This window comes from Empidonax traillii, unplaced genomic scaffold (genome assembly GCF_003031625.1).
Source record: "Empidonax traillii isolate 1590-97213 ecotype Southwest subspecies unplaced genomic scaffold, ASM303162v1 scaffold178:size2223814, whole genome shotgun sequence".
Taxonomy (NCBI): domain Eukaryota; kingdom Metazoa; phylum Chordata; class Aves; order Passeriformes; family Tyrannidae; genus Empidonax; species Empidonax traillii.
In genome coordinates this window covers 974,587-992,261 of record NW_020955371.1, presented here as the reverse complement: position 1 = coordinate 992,261, position 17,675 = coordinate 974,587, and the positions used below count along the sequence as shown (strand labels likewise).

At 43.9% G+C, this 17,675-nt stretch overlaps 1 protein-coding gene across 5 annotated transcripts in view; it reads right to left on the bottom strand.

Annotated features, from left to right (window-relative positions):
• Positions 1-12,286, bottom strand: part of DIP2C (disco interacting protein 2 homolog C) — a 307,685-nt gene extending 295,399 nt beyond the window's left edge. For all 5 annotated transcript variants that reach the window (XM_027886135.1, XM_027886137.1, XM_027886136.1 and 2 more), the window contains exon 1: positions 12,058-12,286. In XM_027886135.1, the coding sequence (XP_027741936.1) occupies positions 12,058-12,142 (85 nt within the window). In that variant the 5' untranslated portion in view covers positions 12,143-12,286. The remainder of the gene's footprint in view (positions 1-12,057) is intronic.
• Between the last annotated feature and the right edge of the window lie 5,389 nt (positions 12,287-17,675).

The window sequence follows — 17,675 nt, the reverse complement described above, 5'->3', positions numbered from 1 at the left end:
TACATCCATTAGTGCAGTCCTGATGCCAACATAGTTTTTGCCATTTATTTTTAGGTGAACTGAACTTCATTCTGAGAAAAAAAAATAAATACAAGAATATATTTTGGTAAACTTATACTCCCTCCTTATTTAAGACCCTGAAAATTAGGCTTCAGCTTTTACACCGAAAGTACTCCCATACTGCTATTTTGGGGTGACTTCAATCACCCTCTGACTGTGATTCCTATTGTAATTTTCCTGTAACTCCTACTTCACTCTCCTAGGAGCCCATCTCCATGAGGTGTGGCTGCATTATCGTCCGTGCTGGGCTCAGGGGTGGAATGTAGAAACCAGTGAGGGGAGTGACCCAGTCCATGACAACAGTTACACGATATTTTCAAAAGGAGCCTGGAGAAGAACAGATGTCACAGCATTTCAGAAGGATACAGTTACTCATATGCTTTAGCCTCTCCTAACTGTAACATAACCATGTGAGCAATTTTTGATGCATGTTTTATTATTACTTAAATAAGACATTTAGGTAGCATCTATCTCCTCCCATTTTCAAACTTACTTTTTAGAAGATCCTCACTAGCAGAACAACCTTTTAATCTGGGGAAAAGTCAGAAGAGACTTCTTTGGGTGTTTCAGTTAGAGCACATTTATGACAGAGTAAAAAAATGTAACATTCAAAACACAAAGCTGTTTGTGTTTAAAAAGCTCATTCTAAAGAAGAGTTGGCTTCTTCTGCCCAATTTAAGTTTAATATAATACTAGATAAATTGCTTTGGGCCTAAAAAGGTACAAAGGATCAAGTTGGCAGATGAGGCATGGAGTTATTTCTAGTTTATCCTGCAAAAGAATGGTTTGTAAAGGAAGTCAAACTTGAAACTATATTTATTATTTACCAAAAATAATCAATTATGATCATGAAGAGCAATGAAGAGCCAGTGTGCATTTCAAAAAACATACATATCTAATGTGACATTTTGAATGATGTGTAAAAGATGTAATATTGCAGGTGATATAATCTTATTAAAATATACAGAAAAGCATTTTGCAGGTCAGCCAAAGCCAGACCACCACCTAGGAACGACAAACAACATTACACAGTAAGAGGACTTCAAACTGAAATTCTTTAAGCTTCAGAGTTGCTGTGGTCTCTGCACGATCTTCAGGACAGAAAAGGGTCCAGCATATGTCTTGAAAAGTACAAGAGCTGGTGGGTGAACCAGCCTGGACTCCTGCCAAGACAGAGAAGTTGGCACTGATGAGCACGGGTCCAGGCTCCCTATACTTGTTAGAAAAGTATCCTATGGAGAGAAAACTGTTACAGAGTCGTTTAACCAGAAGTTACCAAGCGTCTCTGAAAGGTCTCACAGTCAAAGATGAAATTCAACATCACTATGGCTATTTCTGGCTCAATGCATCCCACACAAAGCTTCTTCACTTTTCCCAAGGTGACCCAAGTCACCTCTCTTGGCCACACAGCATCTTCTGTAGAACAAAAAACAGACAGGAGGCTGACCTTCAAAGCTGAAGAAGAAATATTGGACTTGCCACGAGCCCTCACCTTCCACAGAAGTACCACCAGCACACAATTCCAGCCAAGGCATCATTGTGCTCAAGAAGAAGTGTCTGGGCTCAGCAACAGCAAGTATCTTCTCCCACTGCAGACAAAGGAAAATGTCTCTGTTTCACTGTGCTCCAGAAGTGATTGCTGCTGGAGGTCAAAGATACCAGGCTGGTGAAGCTCCCAATCAACAAAAGAGTTTTTCACAGACCTTCAGATGGCAGCACAAAGGCACAGAGTCACTTTTACTGCTCCCACACTCCTTTCACCACAACACAGAGAGCAAATCCAAGTTGCCATGACTGGTCAGTGAGGCAGAAGCAAAGATATCAGAGCAAAGAGCAACCATCCTGATGAAAACTTCCAATGAGAACTGGGTTTGCCTTCAAAGTAGGAAAGAGCTTCTCATTAGCTGCAAGTTAGTATGCTGGAACAGCATGGATTCAACAAATGAATTACAGATAATACTAAAAACTTCAAGAAACACTAAAGGTAAATGAAAGAAACAATAATCACAGATCTGTTACCTAAAAATATACACCATGGTCTACATCTAAAGTATGAAAGCTAAAAAGAAATATGCAACTAAAGAAGGAAATAATACACTAGCTGACTTACTGCAACTCATTTCAGTTTTGAGTACAGACCTCACCTCCCTGAAGCATCAAGGATGCATGAAGGATTATTCTTCAGAGGAAACGAGTGCTCTATTATTTTTTATCCAAATTGTTAAAACGGACAATACCTTTTTGTAAAAACCAATGATCAAGCTAAATACAATAAAGTTTAAGGAAGCTTTTAAAAATATTATTGTTCTGCCACTCCATGCTTATACAGAAGTCCCTTGAGCTACTGGTAAATATATGCGTAGTCAGTATTTAAGCAAGTATTATCAGAGAGGCTGCATTTGATACCCTCTCAAACTCTAATGTATGCACATCCTTACAGTGTTCAATATTGACTTAAAACAAATTACTACTGCAAGTAAATGTCAAGTCATCTCTAGTAAAATACTGAAAACACACTAAACCTAAATTTCTCAGCTGTTGCAGTGCTTTTTGAAGGTACCAGCAAAACATATATCATAATACTGGACGAAAACATTTTTAAAATGCCACTAAAAAAGTACTTATTGTACTTAAACCAGTATATTTCTGGCCAAGGGCAGATTCAGCGGTTTATATACCTATCTACTTAGATACAGAGACTTCTTCCATTCAGTATGTCTTAGAAAGGAGTCATCTATCCATCCTGCTGGTGGGTAGGTATTTTTTAGAAAGCTGTTGAATCTTTTTTTCTATGCAAGTGCTTCAGTGTTTATCTAGCCTTATTAATATTTTCTGTCTTATCTCCAACCTGCATTTGTTTAATTTCCATTCCTAGGAGTTCAATTTTCTCATGTTTTGAACCATTAACGCTGCATTAACCTTGCACTACAAGAAAGTATTCTTCCTTGACCAACACTAGGCTTGTCAAATAACCAAAATAAACTCCCATCTTTCTCCTGGTAAACAATGTTTATTAAGACTGCTTTAATCCCCAATGTCCATGCTTCTACTCTTGGTCAGTCTTCCAGATCTCTTCTGAACTGTTTTGACAAATTCTCCCAAGACAGTGGTACAGATGCTCTTATGACTGAAGTCAGCATTTTTAAGAGACACAGATAAATTCTTGTGACTGTAATGTGCCAAAAACTTTAGCAGCATAAAATTCATAAACAAAAACCGCAAGATTTTTCTTCATCATCATTAAAAAAAAATTTAAATTTAACTGCTGCTAGTCTCTTTGTGGTTGCTCAACACAACAAATCAACTTTTTTCCATTACAGCATGGAGCCAATTTAAAGTAGAGGCCAAAGAAAAAGTACTGCCTGTAATTTCTTTTTTAGAAGTAAAAATCACAGTCCAACAGTATTTTTTCCTAAAACAGGTTAACCCCTCATTTCAAAAACTTAGAAAACTTACAGCATCTTCTAAAGAATGCTTTTTTTTTTAGACTAAAAAAATACGGCCAATGAAACTGGGCTCTTCCAGTGAATTCAGCACAGGGGTTTGCCATTATCATCATTCAGGAAAGAAGAGGGATGTTTCTGTATTTTGTTGTTTCACTAGGTTGTTTCACTGTTTTTTGCTCATCCTCAGGCATCTGTCAAAGAAGTCTAGCATTTGAAACACAATTTCCATTTTAAGATTCTTCACCAAAGTTGAACTGCTCACATGTCTCCATAATGCCGTCATTTTATTTGTTCAAACATTCATCAAAAATACTTTCTCATTATTTGAATGATATTTCTTTTAACAAGGATAAGAGAGGCAAAATTCTAAATTTTGCTCACTCTCCTTGCAATTGTAACCATGAAAAATATGAGCTAATATGACTTAGGATATCACCTCAAAAGAAAAAAAGGTGAAGTTTCATTATTTGCTATTACGTTGGTGCATGCAGCTGTATGAGACTAGTCATAGATTGTATGGATTTCAGAAGGAAATTTTCTGTACAATTTCAAAACTGTTCCATAATGAGATACTAGAAGCCCAAAGACCATTTTGGTCTATTTTCTCATTAAATGGCAGTAATAGATGCAAAAGCCCTGTAATCATCCTGCTGATACCACATAACTCTTTCTGGAGGGTCCACACAGATGGAACAGTCCAGGCCTGCTTTCTCTGAGGAGACTGTTGCTAAGGTCTCTTTATTTTGCCAGGCTGTTTATGGACACATGGGCATCCACATAGTAGGAAAAAGAGTGTCAGAACAGTTCCTTTGGGTCTCTAAGACAACCAAAAGTCTCTGAACTTTTGCTAGTCTAGGCAAACTTTCAACCAGCAGCCTACCAGTGAATGGGTCAGGATCCATTATTTACACTTCAATATTTGTCACAGAGTTAATTAAGAAACATTTTCCTGGCTTCTGAACAGCTCTTACCAGACCAGATTTACAAGATTTTTTTTTTTTTAAATTGTAATCTTACATATAGATCAAGACAAGATTTGAATGAAGAAACTGCAGATATCATAGTTAGGAGATACGGTTTCTGGATCCAGACAGAAATAGGACCAAACAAGTCCTAAGACCCATTTTTACTTTCATATTAAGCAGACAACATTTGAAAAATCCCTCAACTGCCACCATTCTGCAGACCCAGCCACACACATAAAAGCATCCTAAATGATGGCATATTAATGGTCCAGTCTTTGGAAATCAAAAACCATAGGAAATAATTTCTCTTCCGAGTTATCAAGATCCTTTATGAGAATCCTTTCTTTCTCTAGCTGTTCAATAATAACCATGATAGTCTTAAAAAGAGATCATCAAGACATCATGTATTTTTCACTGACAACCTCTGTTGTAAAATAACGTGGCAATTATCCACACCCCGGCACTTGATGCTGCTCTAAGCTCTGCAGGTTATGTGTCAAAGAGACTTTGCCTATCAAACTGCCGAGAACCAGCAAAGAACCCTCTTCTCAAAAGGGGGGACTACAAGAAGCACCCCGGCATGGCTCCCTCCATCCCCCGAGAGGAGGGGCTGTCCTGGTAGGATTTCACATGGCTCTAAGGCAGAAGCCTTCTCTCCTGTGGCCAGAGGCTTAAATCAAAGCTGTGGCCACAGTCTTCCCAGCATCTGTCTCAAGCTGTATTAATTTAAGTTTTCTATTCCTATATTTGCTGGTTTATTGCAGAATATCATGGCATCCCCAGTATGTTTTATACATGTTTCAAAGTTATATTTAATACTAGTGATAAATAATACTGGCTAGCAATTAGAAGCACTAGCTAAGATTACCCCCCAAAAAAACACAAAAGATTTATTTATACAGCTCTAAAATGAGCAATTCCCTAATGCAATGCACCAAGTGGAGTTAAATGAAACCAGTTCCCATTTTTTAGTGTATGTTTACCCTGGTAATACAAGGAAAGACCAGAACTCTGCAGAGAGCAATCATATTTTGGAAATGCCCCACCCCACACACAGCCAAGGGGAGAATCAGGGGCTGTTCTTAACAATCAGGAAAGGCTCTTCACAAGCCAGGAAAAGACTGCTGCATCCAGACCACTGGAGCTACTGACTGCAAGGAGGTACTTAAGAAGAAAGGGGAGGGGAAAAAAAGGCAGGCGGGGGAGGAGAGAAGGCAGAATGGGATCATCAGGAGTTTGGAAAAAATTGAAGCTCACCCACCGGGAAGATAGGGGAATATACATGCATAATTTTACATGGATTAAGAGTTTGTGTCAATTCTGTGATGTGCTGTGGTGAATTCTTATACTGCAGTGAGTCATCTTGTCTGACAGTTGCTGGGGAATTAAAGCAGTTATTTTTAAAAAATTATATGTCCTGCTTGATGCGTTATACAAATAGCCTCTTAAAAAATTAAAACGCAGTCAATGCATTTTTAAGTATAGGAGAGCTATGGTACATTTAGGATTCTCTGTACCACACCTCAGACATCCATTCGCAGCTACGAAAACCTAAAGGAGTCCATCGATATTCCTTCAGAGAAACTTTGACCTTTTTGATACTCTCAATCCAAATCTTGCCTCAACAACTAGTTTATTATATATGCATTTTATACGGCATGAAAATACTTTTCCCCGAGAAAAAAAAAAATAATTAAAAACAAAGAGGTGTGATAAACCTCAATCCCTTTGATACTGAAAGGGTATTTGGTTTGCTCAAAATCAAAATGACAGCAATCCCCTTCTAATGGATTAACAAAGGCAGGTCAACACCCTTCCAGAGAAAAGCAGCATGTTGACTCACAGCCATAGGTGCACGTTGCGCTGCTGGTTTGGCAAGGGGAAGCAGCGCTGGCTCCTGCTCCCTGCTCTGTACAGCAGCATCACGCAGACGTACCCTGAAGCTGCAAAGGGCAGCTCCTTACAACCGTGTTCTCGTTCTAAATACATTGCTTACTCCCTGCTTTGCCTATAAAACTGACACCCCCGTGGCAATTTTCGCACATCCTTGGGAGAAGTGTTTTGAGTACGTCAGTTGTGTAACACAGTAAAGATCATCTGAATGATCTATTAAGTGTAACCCTTGGGCATCAGTGCTGCTCAACATCAGCTGGCAATAAAGGTATATTTACAGCATGCCTTCGGGACAGCTGTTCTGGGAACATCCTGGAGATTTGCATAGTCTATTTTACAAGGCATTACCATGTACTTCAACTGAATGAGTAGCAGAGAATTCTTTTGACATGACACCACCCATTAGAAGCCCTTAAATCCAAATAGCACAGTAAAGTCAAGCAGGTAAAACAAAACAAAAAAAACAAAACAAAACCAAAAAAAAATAAAAACACACAAAAAAAACCCTCTTCAAATTTCAGTGCCTTAAAATGCAAATGGTTAATTCATGAGTGAATTGAACCTGGTTTTAAAATAATCGAGTTACTGTCCCTCTCCAACTTGAGCACCATCAGAGAAACAAAACAGCTGATGAGAAGAGCTTTATCTTACAAAGAAAGAGAAGTTTCTGTTGCCAGCACTCTTGATTTTATCATAACTCCCATGGTATCCAGTATATTTTCTTAAAAGCCTTAGATCTTGTACGTAACTGACGTGAAAATTTCAGCTTTATGTATTTGGAGTAAATTAGTCCTCTCTTTGCCAGAAAAAATAACCGAAAACATGAGCCAACTGCACCCCAATGACTCAAAAAAACAACAAGAAGCAAATGTGAGTATTGAATTTCTTAGTTCATTTCTCACCTAAACTGAGGAAGTATTAACACACTGTCATTGAGCAGGTGATACCCACTTGCTAAGCAGAGCACTATCTCTCAAGGAGTGAATTAAAAGGATGACTTTGCCTCCCGAATCACAGAGGTGTGCTAGTTATTGAAATTTTCACACTTTGAAACCTTACTGCGAGTGAAGAGCCGGCTGGCAAATGTTATGGAGAAATAACAACTAGAGGAGTTAACTACACATTTCTGGTCCCAACCCAGTGACTACATGCATACAACAAAAGATAGAATTTATATCTTATAAAATAATAAACCTGGCCAGGCAATGACTTAATCAACCCAAGTAATATAATCAAATATAATCAAACCAGTCGATACAACGAAAGCTGAGGACCAAATTAATTAGGTGACTGCACATCCAGTGCCTTTGGGAATCAGTAACCGCTCATTAAAGATCTGCTGAGACTCTTTCTGAAAGTGCTCTTTGGAGAAAAGTTCAGACTTTCAAAAAAAGAAACCTGCTATGCCTCATATGTTTAAAATGGAAGAGGAATGGAAGGATAGTGTGGAATACAGGGAGAACAGTTTCTGAACAGGATGGTTTCCACATTTTCCATGTGGCGTCTGTGGTTCTTTACGTGTTTCTGCTATGTTATCTGACACTTGGATAAAATACTGGAAGAACTATAGAGCATCTTTACCTAATTAATTTTGGTTCAGGAAGTAATTAGAAGGGCAATATAACCTTGTATACCATAAACTGAGGGTAAAATGAGAAAAGGGGTTGGAATTTTTTTTTTTAATTTTAAAGTGTTTTTAAGAATGGAGGGGTTGTAGAATTACTTTTTTTTAATAAGACAGCACATTTCAGGACTCCTGGTTTTATTAAATCAGTCCTTCAGTTAACAACCCCCAAGCTATTCTAAAAAACAGGATGATTCATCTATTTCCACCCAGTACAATTTTATACATCGTTAGAAAACTAAAGCCTCGTAAAATTCTAAGCAGCCCTGAAGAACAGCTACTGCAGTGACATGTTGATTGCATCAGCCTAGAAGGGCTACTTCTGAGCAATGCAAGCTTTAGTAGGCTCAGTGGAAACTATTGGAGTGTCAAAGAACATGTATGTAACATACCGGCATCAAGCACCTTCGCTCAAGCACAGCAAAACAAATGTCTCCAGAACATCTGCTGGGATAAGGATGATCCCACAACTTTCAATCTTCATAAAATTAAAGTGCTGTTGAGCCCCCATGTCCTGAGAAACACAGAAGCAATTTTCCCTTTCCAAAGTGACATGAAAACTACATCCAGAAGCATACTATTGATGCCCTAAGCTGAAAATAGTGTTACATGCCAATGCATCACTGTGAAACTCATCCTCAACACCCCTCAGAGTGCCAGTTGCCTCTGGCACTCACTCCTTGTGTGGGGCAGGCTACCTGCACACAGACATGGAGCAACCTGGCAAGGGTTTCTGGCTCTGACTGATCTTCACCTGACAAATCATCACAATGAAACTAACAAAATCGAAAATGGTTATTCTAATTTGCATCCATAGTACCTTTTAAATAGCTATGTTTAAACCAAAAAAAAGCCCATTCAGACCACAGCAAAGGGAAGGTGGAAGGCATGTGGCTTGCCCACAATAACCAACAGGTTAGGACTGCCACAGAGACGAACTTCGCAGAACACCAAGTAAACACCTTCTTGACCTTCTTCCTCCCTCTCAAGCAATGAGAAAGGCATTCGGCACTATCAGCTACTAAGCACATGCTACCTGTCCGGCAGACAATTCCTGAGGCTCTCCTGCCACATCCCTGCCACCAGTGAGGCTGTTCTGAGTGCGCAGCTTAAGGAGGAACACAGAATTTGGCTACAAGGTGGGGGAAAATGCCATGGCCAAATATAAACGTGTGATGACTACCGGTGGAGACTGTAATTACAACACCTGCACGGTGCCTGCTGTGTAAGTGGCACAGCACCCAGCAGTCTGGTCAGTCACACGGACACCAGATATTTTACGTTCAGCTTTGAGATGCACTGCGTGGGCAGGACCCACGCTATCACACTTCCTAGAGTTAGGAACGACACAGCTTTAGTTCACAGCCAAGGAATAACCTTGCAATAATCCTGCTGGTGCTCCTCTCTTTTCCACAAAGCAGCAGCTCTTTCAGAAGCTGTTCCTAAAGCTGCACTGTCTGTCCGTAGCAGGTTTTGGCACCAGAGAATCACGCTGCTTGGGTACAAGCGGCATTTGTAAGACCCACTGCACTCAGTGGCACCAAAAATTAAAAACTCACAGTCACAAACAATGCATGCAATGATTCAGCCATGCAGCACCTGAAAAAACATCCTCCTAGCAAGTCTAACTCGGAAAAGCACTTTAAAAAGGGGCACAAATTATGGCAGTCACTCAGCTCCCAATGTCATCAGTGAGACCCAAACACACATTTAAGGATGCAGTTACCTGTCTATTGCCTTCAACAGTTTCCTGCTTCACAGAAGCAGCAGAGACACCCTAACATGTCACAAGCATAACACGTGTTAAAACCTCAATCTTGCACATGCATAAGCTTATCTCAGTGACTGAACTCCGCTGAAGGCGCTGGACTGGCTCATTATGGACTGGCCAAGAGAAGCACATGCGTAAGGTACTGCATATTCAGGGTGTAAAGATGCACAAAGCTGCCTTGAAAACCATTTAACTCAAGAATTAGCGTGGCCAAAGTACGAGCAGACTTCTACAGCACAGCAAAACTCTACAAATTACTGATCCCACTATCTGGGACCAATTTTGGGAACTGGCCAAAAGTTGCAACATGGGATACCTAAAGGTAGGAGCTTTAAGCAGTAAATTGTTTCATTTTCTCAGGCACTGAGCACTGTCACGTACTTGACTAAGAACACATCAAGAGCATCTTGGGGAAAGACATTGAAAAGGATGCTGCCTTTTCTGCACCTGCCTCCCAGTTCCAACTGATCTTCATTTAGGCTGCCACAGTCAGGAAACACGAGCCATCCCATCTGCCGGGTGTAACATCAATGGTGCAGAAGGAAATAGATTGTCAGTGGGTTAAACTCATTCCACATCTAGCTGCAGGGAAGTTACAGCACTGCAGATACAAATGCCCAATTTGAAACCATGTCCCACTTCCTCAGAGCCTTCTTGGATTATGCTTACGGCAACAGAAACTGCACCGTAAAACTACATTACAACTTTGGTACACTGCATTAGCATATTTATTGAAGGTCTATGCCAGTTTGATTTGGGTTTTTTTGCAAGCATTTACTAACAGCTGTTTTAATTAGTATCTCATTGGTGTGTAGACAATGAAGAAGCACACCAAGAAGCATTTTCTGCATAAAGTGGTAACGTTACATATACCATGGCATAAACAGTCCTTCCTCCCACCCTCACTACCGTTGATGAGGGCCAATGGACAGGCAGTGCATCACAGAAAGGTAGTACTGTATTTAACTCCTCTTATTTCAAGTTTTCAGGGCACCCTCAGGGAGGGGGAGGCACAGAAATGAGAGCCACATGCAATCTCAGTAGCTCATTCTCTTCACCCTCAAAGCGTTAAAAGGAAAATACAATGTCAACATCAGCTCCTCCCTGCTGATGAAACTGGCTCCAGTGCATTTTACTTTCTGGCTCTGAGCCCTTACAAACCGTTACAAAAAGACAGAAGACAGACAGACAGCTCAATATATCGACCACTTCCAATAACTAATTTGGGACACGCTGGGTCATTTTGTTCCTTCTGTTAAGTGCTGTAGTCTCTCGGTGGTGAATGAACCCTGACAATTGGGGGGTTTTATTAAAAAAAAAAAAAAAAAAAAAAGAGGGGGGTAGCTAATAGCAGATTTGCATTTCAGGAAAGAGCCAACCCTAGCATGAGTATATATAAATACTCCCCACTCTCTTCCTCTGGGAGACAGATTGATCTGATACACTAAAATCGTCTCCACGATTCTGGGCGCTCAATGCCCGCCAGCGAGGGCAACTGACAGGCACTCATCCCTGCCTGCCTCTCGCTCCTAACCCCGGCGCAGATGCACATGGAAACGGGGAGCGGGAGTCGGGCTGAGGAGAGGAGGGCGGGCTGGGGCTCCTGCTCATCCTCCCTGCCACGGCAACAGCATGGGCTGCGTGCGCGCCTTCCCAGCTCGGGGACCGGCGGAGCATCACAACCAACCACGCCAAGGAATCACCGCGAGCTTTCAATTGCACATTAAAAAAAAATCCCGAAAAAAAAAAAGGCACCAAATATCGTTTCCTCTGAGTAACCTGACTGGTATTGTCCAAAACGACCTTATCACGGCGTGTTTTGCTGCAGCCGACACACACATCCACACACACGCTGCGTGGACTCCGTGGGAGTCTGTCGATGCGGCCACAGCGGGGTTTGGCACGCAGGTAGCACGGCACGTTTCGGTGAAGCCGCGTTTCCCTGGCAGGGCAGGAGCCCCTCCGATCCATCCCCGCGGATCTTCTCCCACCTCCCGCAGCACCACCGCGTGCGCGGCCGAGCCCCCGCCGCCAGAGCCCCGCTGCCGCCCCCGCCCGCGCCGCGCCGGAGCGCGGGGGGCTCGCAGGTAGAACAAAACCACCCGCGCCGGGGTCCCCCCGCCGGCTGCCGGCGGGAGGGGCCCCTCCGGGGAGCCCCCCGGGCGCCATCGGGCCGGGTCCGGCTCCGCAGGGCCGCAGGGCGGAGGAGGAGGGTGTGCGATGGGGGAGCGGGCCGGGGGTGCCGCGCCGCTGCCGCCGCCGCCGCCGCGCCGCCCGCGCCCACCGCCGCCCCTTTACCTTCGGAGAGCTCCAGCTCCAGCTCGGCCAGCCGGGCCCGCACCTCCAGCGGCAGGGACACGCTCTCCAGGCTGCGGTCCGCCATGCTCGCGCGGCGGGGACGGGCTCTCCCCTCCTCTGGCTGCCCGCTCTCCCCCTTTGTCCGCGGCTGGCGGGGCGCGGGAAGGCGGCGGGGCCGCGGCGGGTGCTGAGTCCTCCCCGCGGTCTCAGCCGGGCATGCAGGGGGGAGGCGGGCGGGCGGGCGGTCCGCGCGGGGGGACGGGGCGCGGAGGGAGGGAATGCGGAGGTTTCTCCTCTCCTCCCCTCTCCTCCTCCTCCTCCTTCGCCGCCTCCTTCAGCGGGGCCCCGCCATGGCTGCTGCTCCCGCCGCCCGCCCGCGATCGCTCCGCATCGGCTTCCCCGCTCCGCTCCGCGCCCGGCCCGCCTCCCCCGCCCGCCGCCGCCCGGCACCGCGGCGGCGGCTACCCGTGGGCTCGGCCCGGCCCCGCTGGCCCCGCTGTCCCCGCCCGGCTCGGGCTGGCGGCGGCGCTGGCGCTGCGGTGCCGCTGCCGCGACTGGGGCTGGCCGGGCACCGCCGCTGTCACATCCACGTGACCGCGACCGCCCCGCCGCCCGCCCGCAGGGGGCGCCCCGCGCTCCGCTCACAGCGCCGCCCCGCCCGGGACTCGTCCTGGGGCTCGTCCCAAGGGATCCTCCCGGGGCATCCTCCCGGGGCATCCTCCCGGTCATCCTCCCGGGGCGTCCTCCCTGGCCATCCTCCCGGGGTATCCTCCCGGTCATCCTCCCGGGGCATCCTCCCTGGCCATCCTCCCGCGGCTTCGTGTCCCGGCGCCGCGGACGCGTCCGGCGGCTCCGGGGTGATGCAGGTGAAGCGCTTCGACAGTTTTTTATTCAACCCTGAACTGGTGCTTCGGGTCCTCGTTATACCGAAGAAGGCGCGGAAGGAGTGGTGTGCCCGAGACAAGTGGAGATTCAGCACCAGCACTCCGACCCCCCTGCTTTTCCTTCCCCACCTGCTGAACAACTTCCTGAATGCCTGTTTTCAGTTTCATTCTCCTCATACAGCCAGTGGTGGACTATGTAGTTCCAGGTTAACAGTGGCACTTGATGATCTTAGGGGTCTTTTCCAACACAAAGCTATTCTATTCTATTCTATTCTATTCTATTCTATTCTATTCTATTCTATTCTATTCTATTCTATTCCTATTCTATTCTATTCTATTCTATTCTACTCCACTCTATTCTACTCTATTTTACTCTACTCTCTTCTACTCTACTCTACTTTACTCCACTCTACTCTCTTCTATTCTACTCTATTCTATTCTATTCTACTCTACTCTATTCCAAAAAAGCCAGGCAATTCTGGCACATATATATCATCAAACCCTGGGTGCACATTTCCATGAAAGAGTAGCATAATCTTTACACAATGAAGAAGAACAAAGTTGACTCTGTGCTGTGTTCATGCTTAGCACCAGCATGTATCAGTTGACACCAAGCCTATATCTGAGAAGCATAGTAAAAAGAACTTAAAAGGTAAAAAAGGACTCTTAATTACACCACTCCAACATAAGAAGGAATGTTTTGAAAACATTTAATAAAACTCCCTTTCATATCAACAAATATATTCCACAAGGAACATCTTCCTTTTTCTCTCTGTACATATTCCTGTCTTTGTTTGGGTTGGGGGTTAGTGGTTTGTTGGTTCTGGTTTTTTAAAATGTCTCGCAAGAAGGAAACGGCAAGATACCACAACACCTATGGTTTCAAGAACCCTTGGGGGTCCCAAAGGTAGAACAGGTCTTAGTGGGTCACAATGTCAGTAGAAAGGAAAAGTCATCATCAACCCAGGCCAATCTTGACTTACCAGCTTACCATTCCAGCCCGTGGAAGAAAAACAAGGATGTAGGAGTTCCTTCAAAGATAAAGCTTAGGCTGCCTCTATACTAAACAAAGTAGATTTTTAATATGCTGTGGAATGAAACCAAATTACATCATGTTACCAGCTGTGCTGAGCAGACATCTGCACATGGGAGCCATTCCTGCAGTATGTGTAGGGCTGGTGGTTTCTCCTGTTTTTGCTGGTTGCCAGCCCCAGACACAGGAGAGCTGTTTACTCCCCAGCATCACTCCAGCCAGACCAGTGGCAGAACTGGTTGGGATACTTTGATGAGTTTGCCTGCCATAAACAAAGCTTGAGCACACGAAGTCCCTTGGTTTTACGTTGCTGGTATTTGTTTTACTGTCATATATGTTGGTTTCTAGTAATCTCTTCTGGGCTACTCTTCAATGCAGTGAGAAGGAGAGCTGCCTGGTCAGCCTCCCTTGAGTAGGGCCATTGCTTTTAGCAGCATGGTGACACACACTATTTAGGGCTATACGAATGTCTCTCCCCCAGTGCTGTGCTACACAGGGGTAAGATTTTTACCTTTTGTTGAGCACTGCGTGTTTCAAATACAAACACTAAAAAAAAAAAATCCAGGTCTCCCTTGTTCATTACATCCAGACCTAAACAAAGAAAAGCAATTAAATCCAAATGTGCTCCAGGGTTCCTACCTGCGAATCTGAGTTTTGTTTGTTTGTTGTGTTATGTGGGATGAAATAGGCTGAAAGTATCAGCCTTCTGCAGGAGCAGCTTTTTCAAGTATGATGGAGGCAGCCAAGAGGGAGACAGGGGAAGGTTTTGCAGTGATCCAGCTTCCTCTGCTTATGTGTATCTCCAAGCTGCACCTTTACCTCCCTAGTCCTGATAGGTGCTGATTATTTTACTCATTACCTGATTGTTACAGAGTCTGTATTGCTAACATTCACACCGCTTTCCAGACTTTTCCTTTCATGAAGTTACCCAAAGGGACCTAAAGAGAAATAGTTCAATAATCACATCATTGTGCCTGAAATATTCTTAGTTCTTCCCTGACGTGCCCAGGGTTTCAGGTGTTGGGTGCTTTTAAAGGAAGAGCAATCCCTTGGGGTTGGAACTCACCCGGCAGAAATGGAAATGGCAGGGAGGTGTCCTGGTGGTGGCTCCTGTGGAGGGACTTTGAGGGGCAACAGAGGCCCTGCCTGGGCAGGCAGGGCCATCCCACCACTGGGACTGGGTACAGACAGTGGGAAGTACTGTGGGAGCCTTCATGTGGGACTCCATCAGCCAAACCCTGGCATCAGGATGCACACAGGGCCATGGCAACCTCCCTTGGAAAGCTCATCTGTTCACCTTGGGCTGATCACAAGAGGTGAGATTTCTTACTAATGCAAAGTATCGGAGCCCAGGCTCCAGGAATGAAATCTCAAGCATATGAATTTGCGCAATGGTTTTGATGAAACACTGAAATTCCCGTGAAAAAGAAGCAAGTCAGGAGATTTGAGCTAGCTGGTCTTAATTCATTAATCCTTTCAGGTTTATAGGTAAGAGTCAGGTCCTAATCATCCCTCAGAATGAGATGGGAAAGTTCAAAACTCCAAGAAGTCCAGGATACTATTTGTATTTTGAATGCAGTGATTAATTAGCATGGTCAGCATTTGTAGAATGCTTTTCTATCAAGACATGCTTTCAACAGGCCTGGCCATAGTTACATGGCATATGGTTTATCTGCCTTAAACAGCAGAAATGAGTCAGTGATGCCATTACAACAGAGACCCTGGTCAATGCAGCTTACAGTGACTTCATACACAAATGCTTTTGCTAAAGTGATTTGGATTATTAACACGTAAGGACCCATTTTAACGTGTGTATCTTCATGGAAATTAAAGAAAAAAAAAGTGTATTTTTATTTAACAATGTTTATGTAGTTGTCAAATCTTACTCGTAAGTACACTCAGTACAGATTGTGTTATGGTGTTGGTAGCTGAGAAACCTCTGAAGGACCACATAGAACTGACTAGATAAAAATTTCCTAGTTCTCTCACAGCAAAAAATGTATCTCATTTTGCAGAGATTTGTCCCAAAGTCAGGTTTATGCTAGAAAACATTCCCAGCATCCCATAACTTTAGGAAGGTGACAAGGCAATAAAGGTATTCGGAAAAAATTAAAAAGCTCTAGTGTAGAATCTGTTGCCTTAACCTAAAGCATCCTTAGCAAAAGCAAGACAGCCATATCTGTGAATGAAAGGGTGAGCTGCTTTTCTGTGTGAGGGGGGGAGTTGGCATTTGGCCAACACAGCACAAAAAACCCCAAAGTCAAAAGCAGGAGGCATTCACAGAAAAACAACAAAAATAATCAGCTGCCTGGAGGGATTGGGTTATAAGAGTGCTTACTCAGCTTGAGAAGCACCAGCCAGGGATGGCCCAGATAGCTGCCCATGATTATTTGAAGGGTGGAAACACTGAGGAAGTTGAAGTGGGGAAAAGAGCAGGGAAAAGAGGATATAACAGAATAATCTAATGGAAATAAGATAGGCAGCCGGAACACGTATCAGGGAAAGCTTCCAGGGGATGAGCAGCATTAGACTGCAGAAGAGGCTCTCAAAGGAAATGATGGAATCCCCATAATTTGAAACATTAAAACCAGAGTAGACAAAGCGATCATGAATATGCTGTAGGAAATAATCCTACCGTGGGATGGGATGAACATGCTTGTCTGGCATCACTTATGCAAAGATGTACTGCTTTTTTTTTTTTCTCCTGTTGAAATCAATTCATTTTTTCCCCCTTCACCTCTCCACTTCCATTCCCTCTATTTGCATCTGTCTGTTTGTGTCTCACAGAAAGATCAGGAAATGCATTACTCTTTTGCAGTTTCTACCACAGATGTGGTTGGATGGCTACTTGCTGCAAACTGTAAATAGAAAAAATATAATAATGTATTAGATACATTGATCAAGTTACCTGTGAATGGCATGCAAAGGGTTCTATAATTATTTACAAGTTGGATTCTAATTCCTTTTCACACTTAAAAATAAAATCACATTGTGTTTTCCAATTCCTGTCCTGGGGAAGGAAAAGGGGTTAGGGAAGGGGAAAGGGTGGGGAAGGGGAAGCAGAAGAGGAAGGGGGGAGAGAAAACAAAAGGGGAAGTGAAGAGGAACCACTCACCACTTATCATGTATGAATTTCATTCTCTGTTGTGCCATCCTGGCAAGTACCATGTTACACTTCTCCAAGCTTTTTAGACACCTTAGATCCCTCTAATTACCATGGGTGCATGTCAGATGTAAATTGCTGCGTATCTTGGCATTTGTTTCTCTGCCTCAATACTTTGAAATTATGTAGATGTCCTTCTCTTAATTCACTGTAGTTTATGAAAGTGAACCTGAGGAAAGCCAAACGAATACTGTGGATAGACTGATCTACTTCAGTGTACAGAAGAGTGTGTGAGCAAATCCTGGAAAACTGAGAGGAACCTTCATGATCCTCAGTCATTTTCTTCCTTTGCACCATTGCAAATGATCTCTGGTAGTGAAGGAACTGTGAAGTTCCTTTCTCCATCTGTCCCTGTGCCAGAGCTTTCTGACCTCGTAGCACAGCTGGCAGCAGGGAACATAAATTCATGCCTGAGCTCCTTCTGCACAGTTTGGCATATTAGTTCACATGCTGATGAAACTGGATTTGAGCTAAGACACATAAAAGGGAACTTTCTTGGCTAAAAGTGAGGTACTACATGGGAAAACGAAGGAAAAGG